The sequence below is a fragment of the Aspergillus oryzae genome, chromosome 5 (assembly GCF_000184455.2).
Source record: "Aspergillus oryzae RIB40 DNA, chromosome 5".
NCBI classification, from domain to species: Eukaryota; Fungi; Ascomycota; class Eurotiomycetes; order Eurotiales; family Aspergillaceae; genus Aspergillus; species Aspergillus oryzae.
In genome coordinates this window covers 1199961-1214105 of record NC_036439.1, presented here as the reverse complement: position 1 = coordinate 1214105, position 14145 = coordinate 1199961, and the positions used below count along the sequence as shown (strand labels likewise).

General features: G+C 47.4%; 6 protein-coding genes across 6 annotated transcripts; 1 reads left to right on the top strand and 5 right to left on the bottom strand.

Moving 5' to 3' along the window:
* Nucleotides 1-1323: 1323 nt before the first annotated feature.
* Nucleotides 1324-3314, bottom strand: AO090701000428 (flavin-containing monooxygenase; the record flags this gene model as incomplete). The annotated part of the gene is made up of 3 exons (XM_001823220.1): nucleotides 1324-2628; nucleotides 2683-2943; nucleotides 3000-3314. 3 exons carry the CDS (start codon nucleotides 3312-3314, stop codon nucleotides 1324-1326), a joined length of 1881 nt encoding a protein of 626 aa, XP_001823272.1.
* A 600-nt stretch (nucleotides 3315-3914) lies between these two features.
* On the bottom strand, nucleotides 3915-5147 carry AO090701000429 (uncharacterized protein; the record flags this gene model as incomplete). The annotated part of the gene is made up of 3 exons (XM_001823221.1): nucleotides 3915-4429; nucleotides 4480-4881; nucleotides 4931-5147. 3 exons carry the CDS (start codon nucleotides 5145-5147, stop codon nucleotides 3915-3917), a joined length of 1134 nt encoding a protein of 377 aa, XP_001823273.1.
* Nucleotides 5148-5602: 455 nt separating this feature from the next.
* Nucleotides 5603-6523, bottom strand: AO090701000430 (NAD-dependent epimerase/dehydratase family protein; the record flags this gene model as incomplete). Its single annotated transcript, XM_001823222.1, has 1 exon — nucleotides 5603-6523. The coding sequence occupies one exon, from the start codon at nucleotides 6521-6523 to the stop codon at nucleotides 5603-5605; it is 921 nt and encodes a 306-aa protein (XP_001823274.1).
* Nucleotides 6524-7382: 859 nt separating this feature from the next.
* On the top strand, nucleotides 7383-8222 carry AO090701000431 (uncharacterized protein; the record flags this gene model as incomplete). The annotated part of the gene is made up of 1 exon (XM_001823223.3): nucleotides 7383-8222. One exon carries the CDS (start codon nucleotides 7383-7385, stop codon nucleotides 8220-8222), a length of 840 nt encoding a protein of 279 aa, XP_001823275.1.
* Nucleotides 8223-9784: 1562 nt separating this feature from the next.
* On the bottom strand, nucleotides 9785-10401 carry AO090701000432 (uncharacterized protein; the record flags this gene model as incomplete). The annotated part of the gene is made up of 2 exons (XM_023237322.1): nucleotides 9785-9848; nucleotides 10079-10401. The coding sequence occupies 2 exons, from the start codon at nucleotides 10399-10401 to the stop codon at nucleotides 9785-9787; spliced, it is 387 nt and encodes a 128-aa protein (XP_023092129.1).
* Nucleotides 10402-10620: 219 nt separating this feature from the next.
* AO090701000433 (uncharacterized protein) lies at nucleotides 10621-11034 on the bottom strand (the record flags this gene model as incomplete). Its single annotated transcript, XM_023237321.1, has 1 exon — nucleotides 10621-11034. The coding sequence occupies one exon, from the start codon at nucleotides 11032-11034 to the stop codon at nucleotides 10621-10623; it is 414 nt and encodes a 137-aa protein (XP_023092130.1).
* Nucleotides 11035-14145: the final 3111 nt, after the last annotated feature.

Sequence of the window (14145 nt, the reverse complement as noted above, 5' to 3'; positions counted from 1 at the left end):
TGATATTTTCTTGACACCTTTAGGTAAGTGCGTTTCGATCATGCCTTTATAATCTATAACGTAGAGGTTAGTCCAGACTCTTTAATAAGGGCAAGCAACATAGTCCGTTACCTGTATCATACTGTAGTTCCTGAACTGTTCTGTCCAATACTCTCCATGGCTCGTATACTATGTGCTTCAGTCGAGGAAGCTTGTCCAACAGAGCCCACAGAGCTCTAGGCACAAAACGACGACGGCATTGCCGACGCAGTACAAGTTTGGTGACTGCGTGGACCTCGGGAAGCTCCTCTTTGAATCTCAAGTCAATCTTCTCGAAGAGTCGTAACATAGCGTATCCATCAGGCACAGCCACCTGCCGGCCGTCAACCCATTCGTGCTTCGGATCATGAATGGTGCATGCAGCTTTCTTCCCATAAACTCCCGTTCCGTCATTTCTATTCTCGCCATCGGCCCCGAGATAACTGGTCTTAAACCAGTGTTCTGAATCGCTGGGGGATTGTGCGCTGAGCTCTAGTGACAGACCATGGTCACTAGATCCCAGGTGCTTAATATAGAAAATAGCTTCGTGATCGCTCGTCGGATCATGAGATTGTTGCTTGATGTCCATGAACATGACTCTAAATCTTGACAACTTCGACAGCTGTATGAACGAAGCTGTATATCTAACCAGATATGTTTCACGACACTCCGTCGTCGGCGAACCATGGATTCGTATTCATGTAGACATGAGGGTTGCAGCTTCAGTCGGCGGAATATTTTCTTCTCTATTGCGGCCTGCCATTCCTTTCAGACCGTGGCGTAAGGAGCCAAGCCATATTTCTGCCGTATGAGTATCCCTAGGATCGCCAGACGTAGTTCTCGAACTAGCGAATACCAGTGCAACATGCTAGCAGTCGTCCTGATTGAGTATTTTGTCTTCATTAAAGGTGTGAGGAAATGGTTTAGCACAAGACCGGTACTTTCCCGGTCTATGTCGCTGTTATATAGAATGGTCATAGAAGTGTGAATTATAGGATCGCGAAGACAAAGGTTATGGAGAGCAGGTTCTCCTCGGCGACACGATAAAGAGAACCATAAAATGAGACACCCTGAGCAACCGAATAAAAGAGAAAAAATGGATACCATTATTTGAGTCTACTTGTCAAGATGATGTTATGGAGTGACTCAAGCGACGCGACTTAACTGCGTCATCAGTAAAACAAATTATCAGCAACGTAGGGACTCTTTAGGTCAAGGTAAATGTAGTAGAAGGGAACTTTCGTATAGCACACTGGTATAGCATATTCTAAGCAAGATTGACTAGGGCTAATTCATCGTAAACAATCAAACATCCCACCAACCTTCCATATACGTAGTAAGATCTATTGTATCAGGTCGCTTCACATGTGGCACTAAATCTGCGTCCAAATACTTTTCTCTTCTGGTCCAGCCATTGCCGAAATACGCGAATCGATTGCCGCTCGGGTTGGTATATGCGTACTCCCAATCCTCCCATCGTGGCTCCCGTCGGATATAGTTCAATGTGGCAGCGCTTCCAGGGAACAGACCATGGATTCGTCCACCGGGACGGCCACCGTTATACCAAGACCGACAGTTCTTCTGCCCAGGGGTCGAGTCGTCGTTGCCCGTCCATACGGTGCGAGGGTAGAATGTGTCAGAGTACTCAACAAAATCGTCAGTGGCTTGCTTAGATGGAGCCATCGACTTGATTCCCTGGCTGCGGATCTTTCGCAAGACCTTGGCGATATAAGTCACCAGGTTCTCCATACTATTCGGAACACTTCCACTGTGGCCTGTGGCATGCGGACCACCGATCCAAAGAAGATTCGGAAAGCCTGGTGTTGCGATACCAAGGTAGTTGTAGGGGAATCCCCACAAACCATCGTGCTTCCAGGCTTTCTTGAGATCGATTCCATTCGCAATGATTGAGAATGGAGGCGCATGGTCAACATTGGCTCCGGTGGCGCAAATCACGACATCGACAGGCCTTTCAACACCATCTGCTGTCACGATACCTGTCGCTGTGAATCGTTCGATAGGCGTCTGTATGTAGCTCACGTTATCTTTGGTCAAGGCTTCTAAATAACCAGGCCCTGGTGTAGCTCGTCGACAGTTTGGCGGAAACTCAGGTAGAATCTTATCTGCCAGTTCGGGTTTCTCAGTAATACGCTGAAGCATTAATTGCGTCCACGTGTCTCGCTGTGCCTGATTCTCCGGCGAGTCCTTGAAGATTGCACCAAAACGTGAGAAGTATCCTTCTTCCACACTCTTGCGATATTTGATATATGTATCAGGGTCTTTGAACGATTCGAGCTGTTCGCGAGAGAACAAGTTCGGTTCAAGTCGGCGCACACCAGTCGTGCCAAAGGAGTCTGCGACCCAGGTACGGTTACGCGCATAGTGATCGACATGCTGTGCAACCGGCTGGATCGAAGGCAGAACCTGGAGACCGGACGCCCCATTGCCAATAAGAGCAATTCTCTTTCCTTTCAGGTCGGCGTCATGATCCCAGTGGGAGGAATGGAAAATGGTACCCGTGTATTGATCAATGCCGGGATAGTTGGGTAGTTGCCAATCGTTGAAGTGACCGATCGCATTAATCAGAACGTCAAGATGTTCCACATATACCTAGTTCCAGTCAGTGTTATTACTTTAGTGAGGGTTGTGAAGAAGCGTTTGTACCCTTCCTATGCCGATATCCCGGACGGTGACACGCCATTTTCCTGTTTCAGGAACCCATATGGCTTCTTCTACCTTGTGTTGCAGCCGTATATATTTGTAGACCTGGTACTTGCGGGCAAGCCCTTGCCAGTAATCCCGAATTTCGTGTCCCTGTGCAAACTCCTCCGTCCACTGCGTATTAGGTGCAAATCCAGACTGGTATACATGCGCTGGCACATCGCATCGTACACCAGGATATGTGTTTTCGTACCATGTGCCTCCCTGACACTAGTCAATACTTCTCACACTTTACTACACGAGGGTATAAAAATACCTACCACATCCGCATTCTTATCGAAGATCCGGAGGTCAAGGCCTGGTAACTTAGCCGGCAAGAGAATGCCAGCAGTAATACCACCTATGCCGGCACCGATGACACCAACTTTGATATTTCGAACTTCATCAATTGGATGATCCTCTAGCTCAAAAGCAGGCCTTCCTTGCGGAGCAACCTCTTCTGTTTTCTCTATGACAGTGGACGCGACCGGCCCTTTGATATCTGTCGAAACAGCGACCGGCGTGTGACTTTGCGCGTGGCCGTTTAGCAATGGGATATTCCTATCCGATACAACAGATACTTCAACCGCAGCCATGATGGTATGTTGATCCTCTACAATAAGCTGATTAGGAGGGCATGAGTCTCCAACTGCGTGTTTAAATATCGTAGCCGAGGTGATGTTGCGCGAGTTGGAGCTTAATTGCGCTCATCATCGCGGGGCTCGAATCCCGGGATACCCCTCAATGAGAGCACTAATTATAGACCACATGCACGCCATCGACAGCCACTCTGCGATATGATGTTTGGTGTTGCATTTTGGCAGGCTTGCCGGGTAGCGGCGTCACATCATCGCCGGAGCCAATGGTGTCAGAAACCTTCCAAGGAATAACGCGCAGATCTCCGTAATTTTCAAAAGGCAGCGGTATTTTATCGCTGTCGTGATAAGAATCACCAATAGAAGGATTGTTATTTGTTTTTTTATATTTACGGCAATTGCGGGGCCTTGGAGTTGACCCCAACAGTCCAGACTCAATATCAGTTCCATTTCTGGTTACCTTGACGCGATAATATGACCACACTTCATTCATCAGAGCTATCTCGTATAAATCTCGCTATTCAACTTGGAGTAGTGCAGGATGAGTACCTCAGACATTGGCAAACTATTCTATCTCTTCCGCCTTCATTCCTGCCTAGCCTAATGGCTCTCTGCATCAAACTCCTTCCAAATCCTATCGAGCGCCTCATGCCTCTTTAACGCCCAGTCAAAAGTGGGATGCCACTCATTCTTGCGATAGGCTTCATACAGACGGGCAATATTCTGAGCCGGTACGGGTAGCTCATCCCACTCATCTGCCTCCGGTAGTATCTCCTCTACCGTGTTCGTCTCATTTCTCGCGATCTCCAATTTAATTCCCGGGCCGCCGACATTCAAAGACACCAACGGGGAGGCCAACCGCAGCCAACCCTTTTCTCCTTGAATACGCCAGTCTAGTCGAGGCTGGCCTGGAAACTCCTTTCCAGCATGGAATTTGACAGTAACTGCTGCATCGGAAGGCTCAACGGTGCCATAAGCGAGAATCTGATCCGGGACAGTATTGCGAGCGCCCGCTTCGACGACCTTGCCGGTGTCTCCAACGCTGTAGTCCTTGATATCTATCGTCGGTCGGCTGATTGACGAAAAGCTCCTGAGAGTTTTGAATTCCCCGAGGACTGGAAACCGTATTAATATCCAGCCAAAACATGTCCTTCGGGCTACTCACCGGCAGCAATGTACTCCAAGCTGTGACCAACATGGATAGTAATCGGATTTCCTCCAATATCCCGGTCAAGAAAGTACCGTACGTTCTTGCTCTCTGCATCAACGTTATTGCCAAATGATCCGGTGATCGTACTAGCCAGGACGCGTCCTATCTCCCCGCTTTCGATAACAGATCGCATCTTACGAATAATCGGCGAAAAGGCGCCCTGTATGCCTACGATGGTACGCGCATTATGCTTTGTCGCTAGAGTAGCCATCTCTTGGGCCACCTCGAGATTACGGTCTAGTGGCCATTCGACATAAACTGCCTTGCCAGCGATGAGGCTAGGACGCACAGTCAGAAAGTGTCGGTCAACGCGGACACTGCAGACCACGAGGTCCACATCAGGGTCGTTGGCGAGATCTATTGTCACCATGAGTATTTTCTCACTACACGTGTATTAGGGACTGACCTTGCGGGTCACCGTAAGCCTTGGTTTCGTTCGGTAGGCCATATTTCTGGATTGCCGTTTGTGCAGACTCCACGGAGCTATTCAGCAGCGCAACAATTTCAAAATTGGGAGACTTGGTGAGGAAGGGCAAGTGGGCGTTAACAGACCACGAAGTGCCCTCATAATTCTCTCCCGAAGCACTAGGCAGTCCGATCAAACCGACTCGGATAGGAGACATGTTCTGTTAATTTGTGATTATTTTCACCGTAATTGTAAGATGTGCTCCAGGTCTTCTAAGTCCATGGTACATTTTAAGTGGAAGAGGAATTCCTCAACACTATATACACGCCGAAAATATCGGGGCTCGGATAGAATTGCTCTATTATAAATCAAACTGAAGGTTTAATCTAACCGGGAAATCTTGCACGATCGTTCTGCTTAGAAATCAAGGGCACTGAGCTGCGTTTACTCCCTTACAATACGCATTTAATTATAGTCACCGGGCTTTTATGAGCCACCGTGGCTTCCCTCTGCCGGATACCACTGCTTTTGGTGAGTGTGAAGGAGTAACCACATTATCACCACCAAGTGTCCGAAATTCTTCATCAACCACCCAATCAGCTAGGTTCCAATATTATAAAGATTCTCTTCAGGCTACCCTATGTAGCATGTATTCATTCTCAACACAGTGCCTTATCGATTGCCCGCTGTTATGTACAAGTCCTGCCAGTGACACGTTTGTTTGAAGCCCAACACCCGCTTCAACTTCCTATTCGTGACCGGAGCCTCCCTAGCCTCCATCTGCCTCGTAATCGGTATGTTCGGACACATCTTCTCTAAGAACGCCATAGTCGACTCGGCGAAATTAGTAATATCATCATTGACCGCATTAAAAATCTCAAACCCTAGCCCATCCGTCACCAGACATCTTTCAAACATCAGTCCAATATCTCTTGCATCTGTATATGCCCACCCATGCACTTTATACTCCTCCGGCCTCTCCACATATCCATCGAACTTCTCTTGGAATTCATCCGGGCCAACCACCGCTCCTAATCGCATGACATAAATATCATTGCCAAACCGTCGCGCAAAGCTCCGAGCCGTACGCTCCCCACAGACCTTAGACAAAGCATACACATCCATCGGATTCGCATCAACATCCTCATCCACGGGAAAAGATGGATAATCGACATCCCCTTCTGCATAGGTAACACCGTACACGGTTATGGAGCTCGCCAGGACGATCTTCTTCACGCCGATCCGGCAGGCCGCTTCGATCACGTTGTAAAATGAGAGTACATTGACTCGGTATGTCTCTGTATCAGGGACGATCATGTTGCGCGCGTATCCGGCCAGATGGATGACGGCGTCGGGGACTTGCTGATGGGGTTCGCGAAACGGTTCGGTGAGGCGGAAGTGTGAAAGGAGGGCGCCGTGGACTTGGCCATTGTCTGTGAGGTCTACCTTCAAAGTGTGGACTTTTTCGTTTAGTGGTGGTGGGAGCGGGTTCAGGTCGAGGTTCAGGATGGAGTAGCCCTGGGCTAGAAGATGGTGAATGACATATTGGCCTGCTTTGCCGGAGCCGCCGGTTACGATTATTCGCTTGGACATGGTGTGATATGAGGTGGTGACGGTGGATCCGGGAATATCGACCTTGGTAAGAGGTTATTGAGGGGATTGTGAGAGTATTGATGTCCTCAGAGAAATCTTGCTGTTCGCTCTGATGGTGGATATATGCTTTTCCATCCATTGCGGGGCAGAGCGGGGAAAAGAGCTTGGGTGAATATGAGCCCTACATTGCTGTTAGATCGACATACATCAATGCAGTATATTCCAGTAGTTAGCGGATAGATCTCCATGTTCATGGGTCTTACGATAAATGTCAGGTATACCTGCACTCCGTCCTTTATGGCATTCACTTCATTGTTTACATACATGCAAGATGCGTTCATATTACTCACTGGAAGAGGGCCACCAGGCAGGTCCATGGGAATGAATGAGAATACAAACAAAGGCTAAATGAGAGTGAACGAATTACAACGAATCTTCCAGTAGCAGGTACCTGCTGATAGACAGTACATGTGCTTTAACATAGCACTGAAAAGTTCAATACTCTCCGCCCCGTTAACAACTCTATTCCCAGCCAATAGAATAAAGCTTTATATAGACAAGCTTAAATCTGAGGAGTCAACACTTTATAGTTTCTATGTTTAGGTATATTATATAGAGCTCAAAAGGATATCAAATAGTATATTATTCTATTCAACTACGCGCGTGCATATATATAATATGCTTGTGTCCCTTACTATTGCAAAAACAGTAGGCGGTAGGACGGGTACACCCCGCCCCCCGCACTAGGGGCGTGCCAAAAAGTCATTACCTCCACTGTACTTGACGTGTTCATCTACAGATTGGAAGAGACTCTCAAATATCCACCCCATACTGATCATCGCCAGCCACCTGATCGACAATGTCCACTTCCACTCCCACACTGACTGTCTACGACATCCTGATGCGCGAGCCCGTATCGGAGAACGCCTGTTCCCCCAACCCAACAAAAACCCGCCAGACTCTAAACTTCAAGTCCGTCCCCTACAAAACAACATGGATCGACATGCCAGACATCGCCAAAACCCGCAAATCGCTGGGTATCCCCGCAGGCCGCAAATTCGCCGACGGGAGCGAATTCTACACCCTCCCTGTACTGGTTGACACCGCCACAAACTCCAAAATCGGCGACTCTTTCGATATTGCGGTGTACATGCACGAGACGTACCCCAGTGTGGGCGGAGACTTGTTTCCTCAGGGTGTAGAGCTGGATTTCCGGACTAGCAATACGGCCATGCTAGTTCCGCTTTCTGAGCTTAGTGAGGTTGCGAGACGGGAGAGGTACATCCGCTACGCTGAATTCAATACGCATGTTGACGCCGCGTTTACGGCGCACACGATCCTCAACGTCATGGGGTTACCGTTTAACCCGGAGACTGCGGAGGCGTCGAAGGCGGAGTTCTGTCGGCGGGCGGGGATGCCCTCATTTGAGGCGTTCAATGTCACCGGCGAGGCGAGACGGGGGATTATGGACTCGTTTGAGAAGACGCTGGGGGATCTGGCGAGGTTGTTTGTCCGAAATCAGACGGGACCGTTTATCTTGGGGGATAAACCCTGCTATGCGGATTTCATTGTGGGGGGTTGGTTGAGGATGTTTAGTGTTTGTTTGCCGCGGGAGGAGTGGGAGGAGGTGAGGGGGTGGCATGGGGGTGTTTTTGGGGAGTTGTTTGATGGGTTGAGGGGGTTCTATGAAATTAAGTAGGAATGTAGGTCTGGTAGATATATCGCTGAATAGATTGTAGTATACTGAAAGAGCGCTACAGTTACTCTATTTGGTAGACAACTAAAAGTAGGCAATTCCACTTGCCCCGTGACCTGGGCTACGGCGGACTAAATCTAGCTAACGGGCAAAACTTTGGATTATCAGATTTTTTACTAAAATCTTGCTGTTTTATATTTGGCTACACGTTATTTTTTAATTCTACTTTTATAGAAGCTTTATATTATAATAAAAGAAAAGTAGATTAAAGAGTAAAAGAGGATAATAAACACGTAGACCTATTATTCTAGAAAAAAAATAGATTTTTGAGAAATTGGTCACTTTTGGCGCTATAGTGCGACCTGGGGGTTGTTAATTGGGGGACGGCCAAGGGGACGGCTTGATGGATTAATCAGAGGCGTGGAGAGCGCATGGGGCTATGTTATGATACATGACACGCATAGCAGCGGGCGGGGCGGAAGCGGAGCGGATGGGCGACATATATTACCACGTAGTATTCCGCGTCTTCTCTCTGCCACACCGAACTTGGTCCTGAGTCCCTCGTCTCTCGCAAGCTGAAGTTCTCGGATCAGATCAAACCATTGTGTTCCAAGAACCATTCTGACTTTGACACGACCTCTTGTTTTACTTCTTCTGTAGGTGATATGAAATCCCGCAGTTGTCTCTAGGTTTCCAAACTGCCTGATAAAACATTTCCGTAGAGATATACAAACCAAGCAGCCCTTTTCCACAGCAGCCGAGAATGATTGGATGTTGTCGTGGTGCGTTCCAGTGAAGCTGGACTCGGGGGCTGATAACAATACCCTTTCGAACATTCTAGTACACTTATTACTTTCAACAACAAATACATAACGAGGGAAAAAAAAAAAAAACCAGAGTAAACGCCTGCAATTATTCAAAAATCCTGGTCTGATGCACAGGGGTAGTAACACCTGGCGACCCCCAAAAGAACGGCGTTCTGTGCTTCCCGCCTTTTAACTCCTGCCTCTGGTTCTGTCTGCGCAGTTCTTGTTCACGAGCACGCATCTGTTTGCTTCGCTTCCGACTTCGACGCTGCTGGCTCCTCGGGTCTAGGGCAGCGTTGTCCGCGCCGAAGAGTTTGCGGAGCCAGTTTAGCATGGTATTCTCCCCAGAATTAACCGTAAATGTTCTCCTTCCTGGTTTGGCCACGGAAACAGCCAGCGTGTAGAGTAAAGTGGTGGTAATAATTATACTGAAAGTATGGAATTAGTTAAAGAATTATTTTCCTTGTGGAGTTTTGTTATCCTTGGGCTTGAGTGTTAATATGAGGACTTACCGTGATTGAGTTGTTGTGGCGAGATGGTAGCAGATAGGAACTACTCGGCAAACACTGTTTCTAGCCTTAGCAGGCTTGGGCTTCCCTTGAATTTATTATGTTATGGACTAGTGGTCAGTCCAGGTGAATGATGGGGCGTAATCTCTCCCAGTAGATTTGCGATCATGTGACACGTATGCCGTGGTGAGGGAGATTACGCGACACTTAGGTGACTGCCTGCGGTGGTATGGCGTGCGGAAGCCCTAATTTATTCACCTTGGGGGGCTGCCAAGTCAAAGACAACGCTGTTAGTGTCCGATGCGGAGCATTTACTGGAATATTCATCTTTCTGGTGTGCGAAGAATTATACAATATTGATGGTTTGATTTAATATATTCTTCTTCTTCTTTCCTTTCTTTTCTTTTATCAATAGCGCCCGTTGATGGCAGAGATCGGTGACATGACCCGACTCCTTGATCACCGACCCCGTTCATCAATAATGCTACTGACTACTGACTACTACCAACCCTAGTATCCCTGGACTTGCGTCAAAACTGCATACAGTTTTGGATACTGCCACTTCGGAGTGATCCAGAAAAAGAATCCCAAAACCCAAACATACCCCACAACCCTATTGGTAGTCTTCAACAATACCGACCAAATATCCTTATCATGATCCGCACGATATCCCTTCACGCGCTCCAGCCTGCGCACCACAAGCAGCTCCAAGGCACTGGCCATGAAGTTGGCCACGAAGAAGAGCAGATCGTCGTGCGGATGACACGGCTCGCCTGCCTGCCAGTCGGCAATCACATGGCACAGCCCGGAGAGCAAGAACGTCCAGAATGCGACGAAGATCTTCTCGCTTCGGCATCCTGGTGTCATGCCGATGAGACGGCGGGTGACCTGTGTTCCGGAGGAAGCGCAGCAGGAGACTGTGAGGCGGTGCCAGAACTTCGTCCAGAAGCGGCGGATGCTGCATGCTTGAAGGGGGCTGCCGAAGAGGGGTTGCCATTCATTGGGGGTGTCGAGGCGGAGTATAACACTGAAGATAATGGAGAGGAGGGCGTTGCAGAGGTTGAGCATGAAGTAGGCAGTCTAGATCTAGTAGATGGAGAGGAAGAGGCGGATTTGGATCTCGCGGAGTGTGATGAGATGATGGTTGTTGTGGAGGGGTAGGAGGCGGCGGAGGAAGACTTTGCGAGAGGGGGCGAAGTCTTGCGCGGTGAAATTGAAATAAAGTGGAACTAGGGGGCCGATAATAAAGAGCTGAAGGGCCCAGCAGAGGATGATCTTGGCGAGTCGGTGAAATGTGAAACTTATTCGACTGGGGGACGAAATGGAGCGCTTGTATCGTGGTGGAAGTCCAGTGCTCATGCGACGCTGTGGATCGTTCCAGATCTTGTATATCGCGAGCCATGGAGATGCCGTCTGGGGCACTCTCAGTTGGTCAAAGTAGCGGACGGCTGCTGCATGTTGGATCCAGACGCAGGCGAAGAGCGCCCACAGCACGTTCATACCGGTGAGCCATGTTAGGTAGGGGCTCGTATGCAGTGAGAGGATCGCGCTGCCGAACAGCAGTGGCGAGAGATACAGTCGACCTCTATATGGGAGGTGGAGGCAACATAGAATAATGCGCTTGAGCAGGCGAAAAGCGCTGGGAGGATGAGGCACTTCAGGAACAGCATGAGGTGTTTGGAAAGTTGATCGGGGACACTGAGGTGAAAGAAGTCAAGCGGTGGGATATAGATGTCTGCAATAGGAGTTAACCCTTTGTTCCACTTAATTCCCTTCCGTTCCTACCAATTGGCCGAACTCTGCCTCGTATCCTGTAACAGAGCCGAAAACCTGCACCTCTTTAGCCAGGGCCCATGCCCATCACAGCCAACATGGTGCAGAATAATGCAACAAGGCGCCCATTTATGGCCCCCAACTTTCAGATAAACGTTAGTGGAGGTTCATATAGTGCTGAGACAAGCTGCTAATAACTAGATCCTTCGGGCTGTGGGTCCTGGTGTTGGCGCACTTAGTCATGACTCATGACCTAGTTAATTGCAGAGCTACATCCGTTTATCCGAACCTAACGCCGTAGTTGAACTGCACAACAATTGCTACCAATCCTTACATTCGGTGGAAATAAGAGAACAAGAGCATCAATAGGTGGCATTTCAATATTATCTCCCTCATAGGGTTCATACTGAAACCATACTCTATTGCGACCCCAACGTGCACGCCATGGAAATTGAAGAATGTGGAGGTATTTATGCCTCTATCGCTGCGCAAGGAATTGCCCACAACCTGCCGGACTCTCTTGACTATTGCCTGTAAGGCAAGGTGGCAGGTATCTGAGGTACTAGCCGAAATTTCTGGTCGTATCCACCGACTCAAATTAGAACCCATCTAGTTAGAGACATGGTAAATGAACGATAGCCAGGTTATAAAGAAGTGTAGGCAAACGCTAAGACTAGTGCAAGGAAGTTATTGTTAGGCGCACTTAATCCAAGCCCTAGGAGCGCATTAGTCGGGACGGCATCCATCGGTGGATAGACAGTATGACACCTCTTTCGTTTCTCGGACTGTCCTTCTCTCATCAATCGTAAGTCCAGCATGAGTAAGATCTTTTTCCATGTCTCTGCATACCTCTCGTAGTTCGTCAGGTGACGAACCATAAACAGTGTATGTAGTCAGTGAGTATCTAAGGCCTTCAGCTGTGAGGATGTTAAACTTGAAAGACGTTAACCGTTTTATTAATGTCTCTATTATTAATAAAGAATTTTTAATATTATTTTTTATATTTTTTAAAAATATTTTAATTAATTTATTAAATTTTTTTAAGTTTAAAAGTAAATTTATAAAAATCTATAGATTTTATATAAATGTAATCATATTAGTATATTAGTAAGATGGTCCAGTATAACGTAATCCACGGGCGAGCGGCCATCCCGGGCGAGCGGCCACGTCAACCAATTTCAACCACGCTTGAAGAATCTATATATTTCAACCACCAACTATGCCACCAAAAGCAGCCAGAAAGCTAAAAGATTCTATTGAACAAGAAGGTAGAATTCTACTAGCAATTTCAGCTATTAAAAAACAAGAAATTCGCACTATAGCTGAAGCAGCACGTATCTATAATATTCCACGTACTACCCTTCGGAGACGCCTGAATGGCCATACTTTTCGAGCCGAAACGCGCGCCAATGGCCATAAATTAACTCAAAATGAGGAGAATTCGCTGGTACACTGGATTCTATCGCTAGATCAGCGTGGAGCACCTCCTCGACCCGCTCATGTACGAGAAATGGCCAATATCTTACTTTTAAAGCGTGGTTTTAGTGATACTCCTACTACTGTTGGTGAAAACTGGGTATATACTTTTATTAAACGCCGTGAGGAGTTAAAAACTCAATTTTCTCGCCGCTATAACTATCAGCGCGCTAAATACGAGGATCCTAAGCTTTTACATAAGTGGTTTGAGCGCGTACAAATCACTATAATGCAGTATAGCATTCAACCGGACGATATCTACAACTTTGATGAAACTGGCTTTGCAATGGGCTTGATATCTACTACTAAAGTAGTTACTCGAGCTGAGTTAGCTGATAGACCTTTTCTTCTACAGCCAGGGAACCGGGAATGGGTCACTTCTATTAAGTATATTAGCTCTAGGGGGCCTCTTCCACCTTGCCTTATCTTCAAAGGCAAAGTCCATATTGAGGGCTGGTACGAGATGGGTCTACCATCAGACTGGCGTATAGAAACGAGTGCAAATGGCTGGACTACCGATGAGATAGGTCTACGTTGGCTGCAGCAGCTATTTATACCTTTTACTGCTGGCCGTACGGTTGGTCGATATCGGCTTTTAATACTCGATGGTCACGGTAGTCATTTAACACCTCAGTTCGACGATATATGCAGTCAAAACAATATTATACCACTCTGTATACCTGCGCACTCATCTCACCTACTTCAGCCGCTTGATATAGGCTGCTTTGGCCCCCTAAAACGCGCGTACGGACAGCTGGTTGAGAATAAGATGAGATTAGACTTCAACCACATCAATAAACTTGACTTTCTTGAAGCCTTTCCTCAGGCGAGAGCTCAGATATATACTACTAGTAATATCTGCAGCGGTTTCTCAGCTACTGGTCTTATTCCTTTCAATCCTAAGCGTGTATTATCTCAGCTAAATATTCAGCTAGAAGCAACACCTCCAGGTAGTAGACCTAGTAGTAGGTCTACTAATTCAGTGCCTAAAACGCCTCATAATCTAAAGCAACTACAAAAACAGGAAACTACACTGAAGAAGCTGCTTAGAGCTCGTACAAAGAGCCCTGATTCGCCTACTAAGATTGTGATAAAGCAGCTTTTCAAAGGCTATGAACGAGCTTTAAATAAAGCTACTATTACAAAGCAGGAAGCCAGAGAACTACGCGCCGCGCATGAAAGAATACTTAAAAAGAAAAAGCGCTCTACTAGACAGCTGCCTATAGAATCAGGCGCTTCAGTTCAGGAAGCTCAGGAGCTTATACAAGGCAGAAATTCTACTATAGAGCCTATAACTACTGCCTCAGTAGATATAGGCGCTCCGGTAGAAAGCCAGCGTATACGTGCTCCACCAAGGTGTTC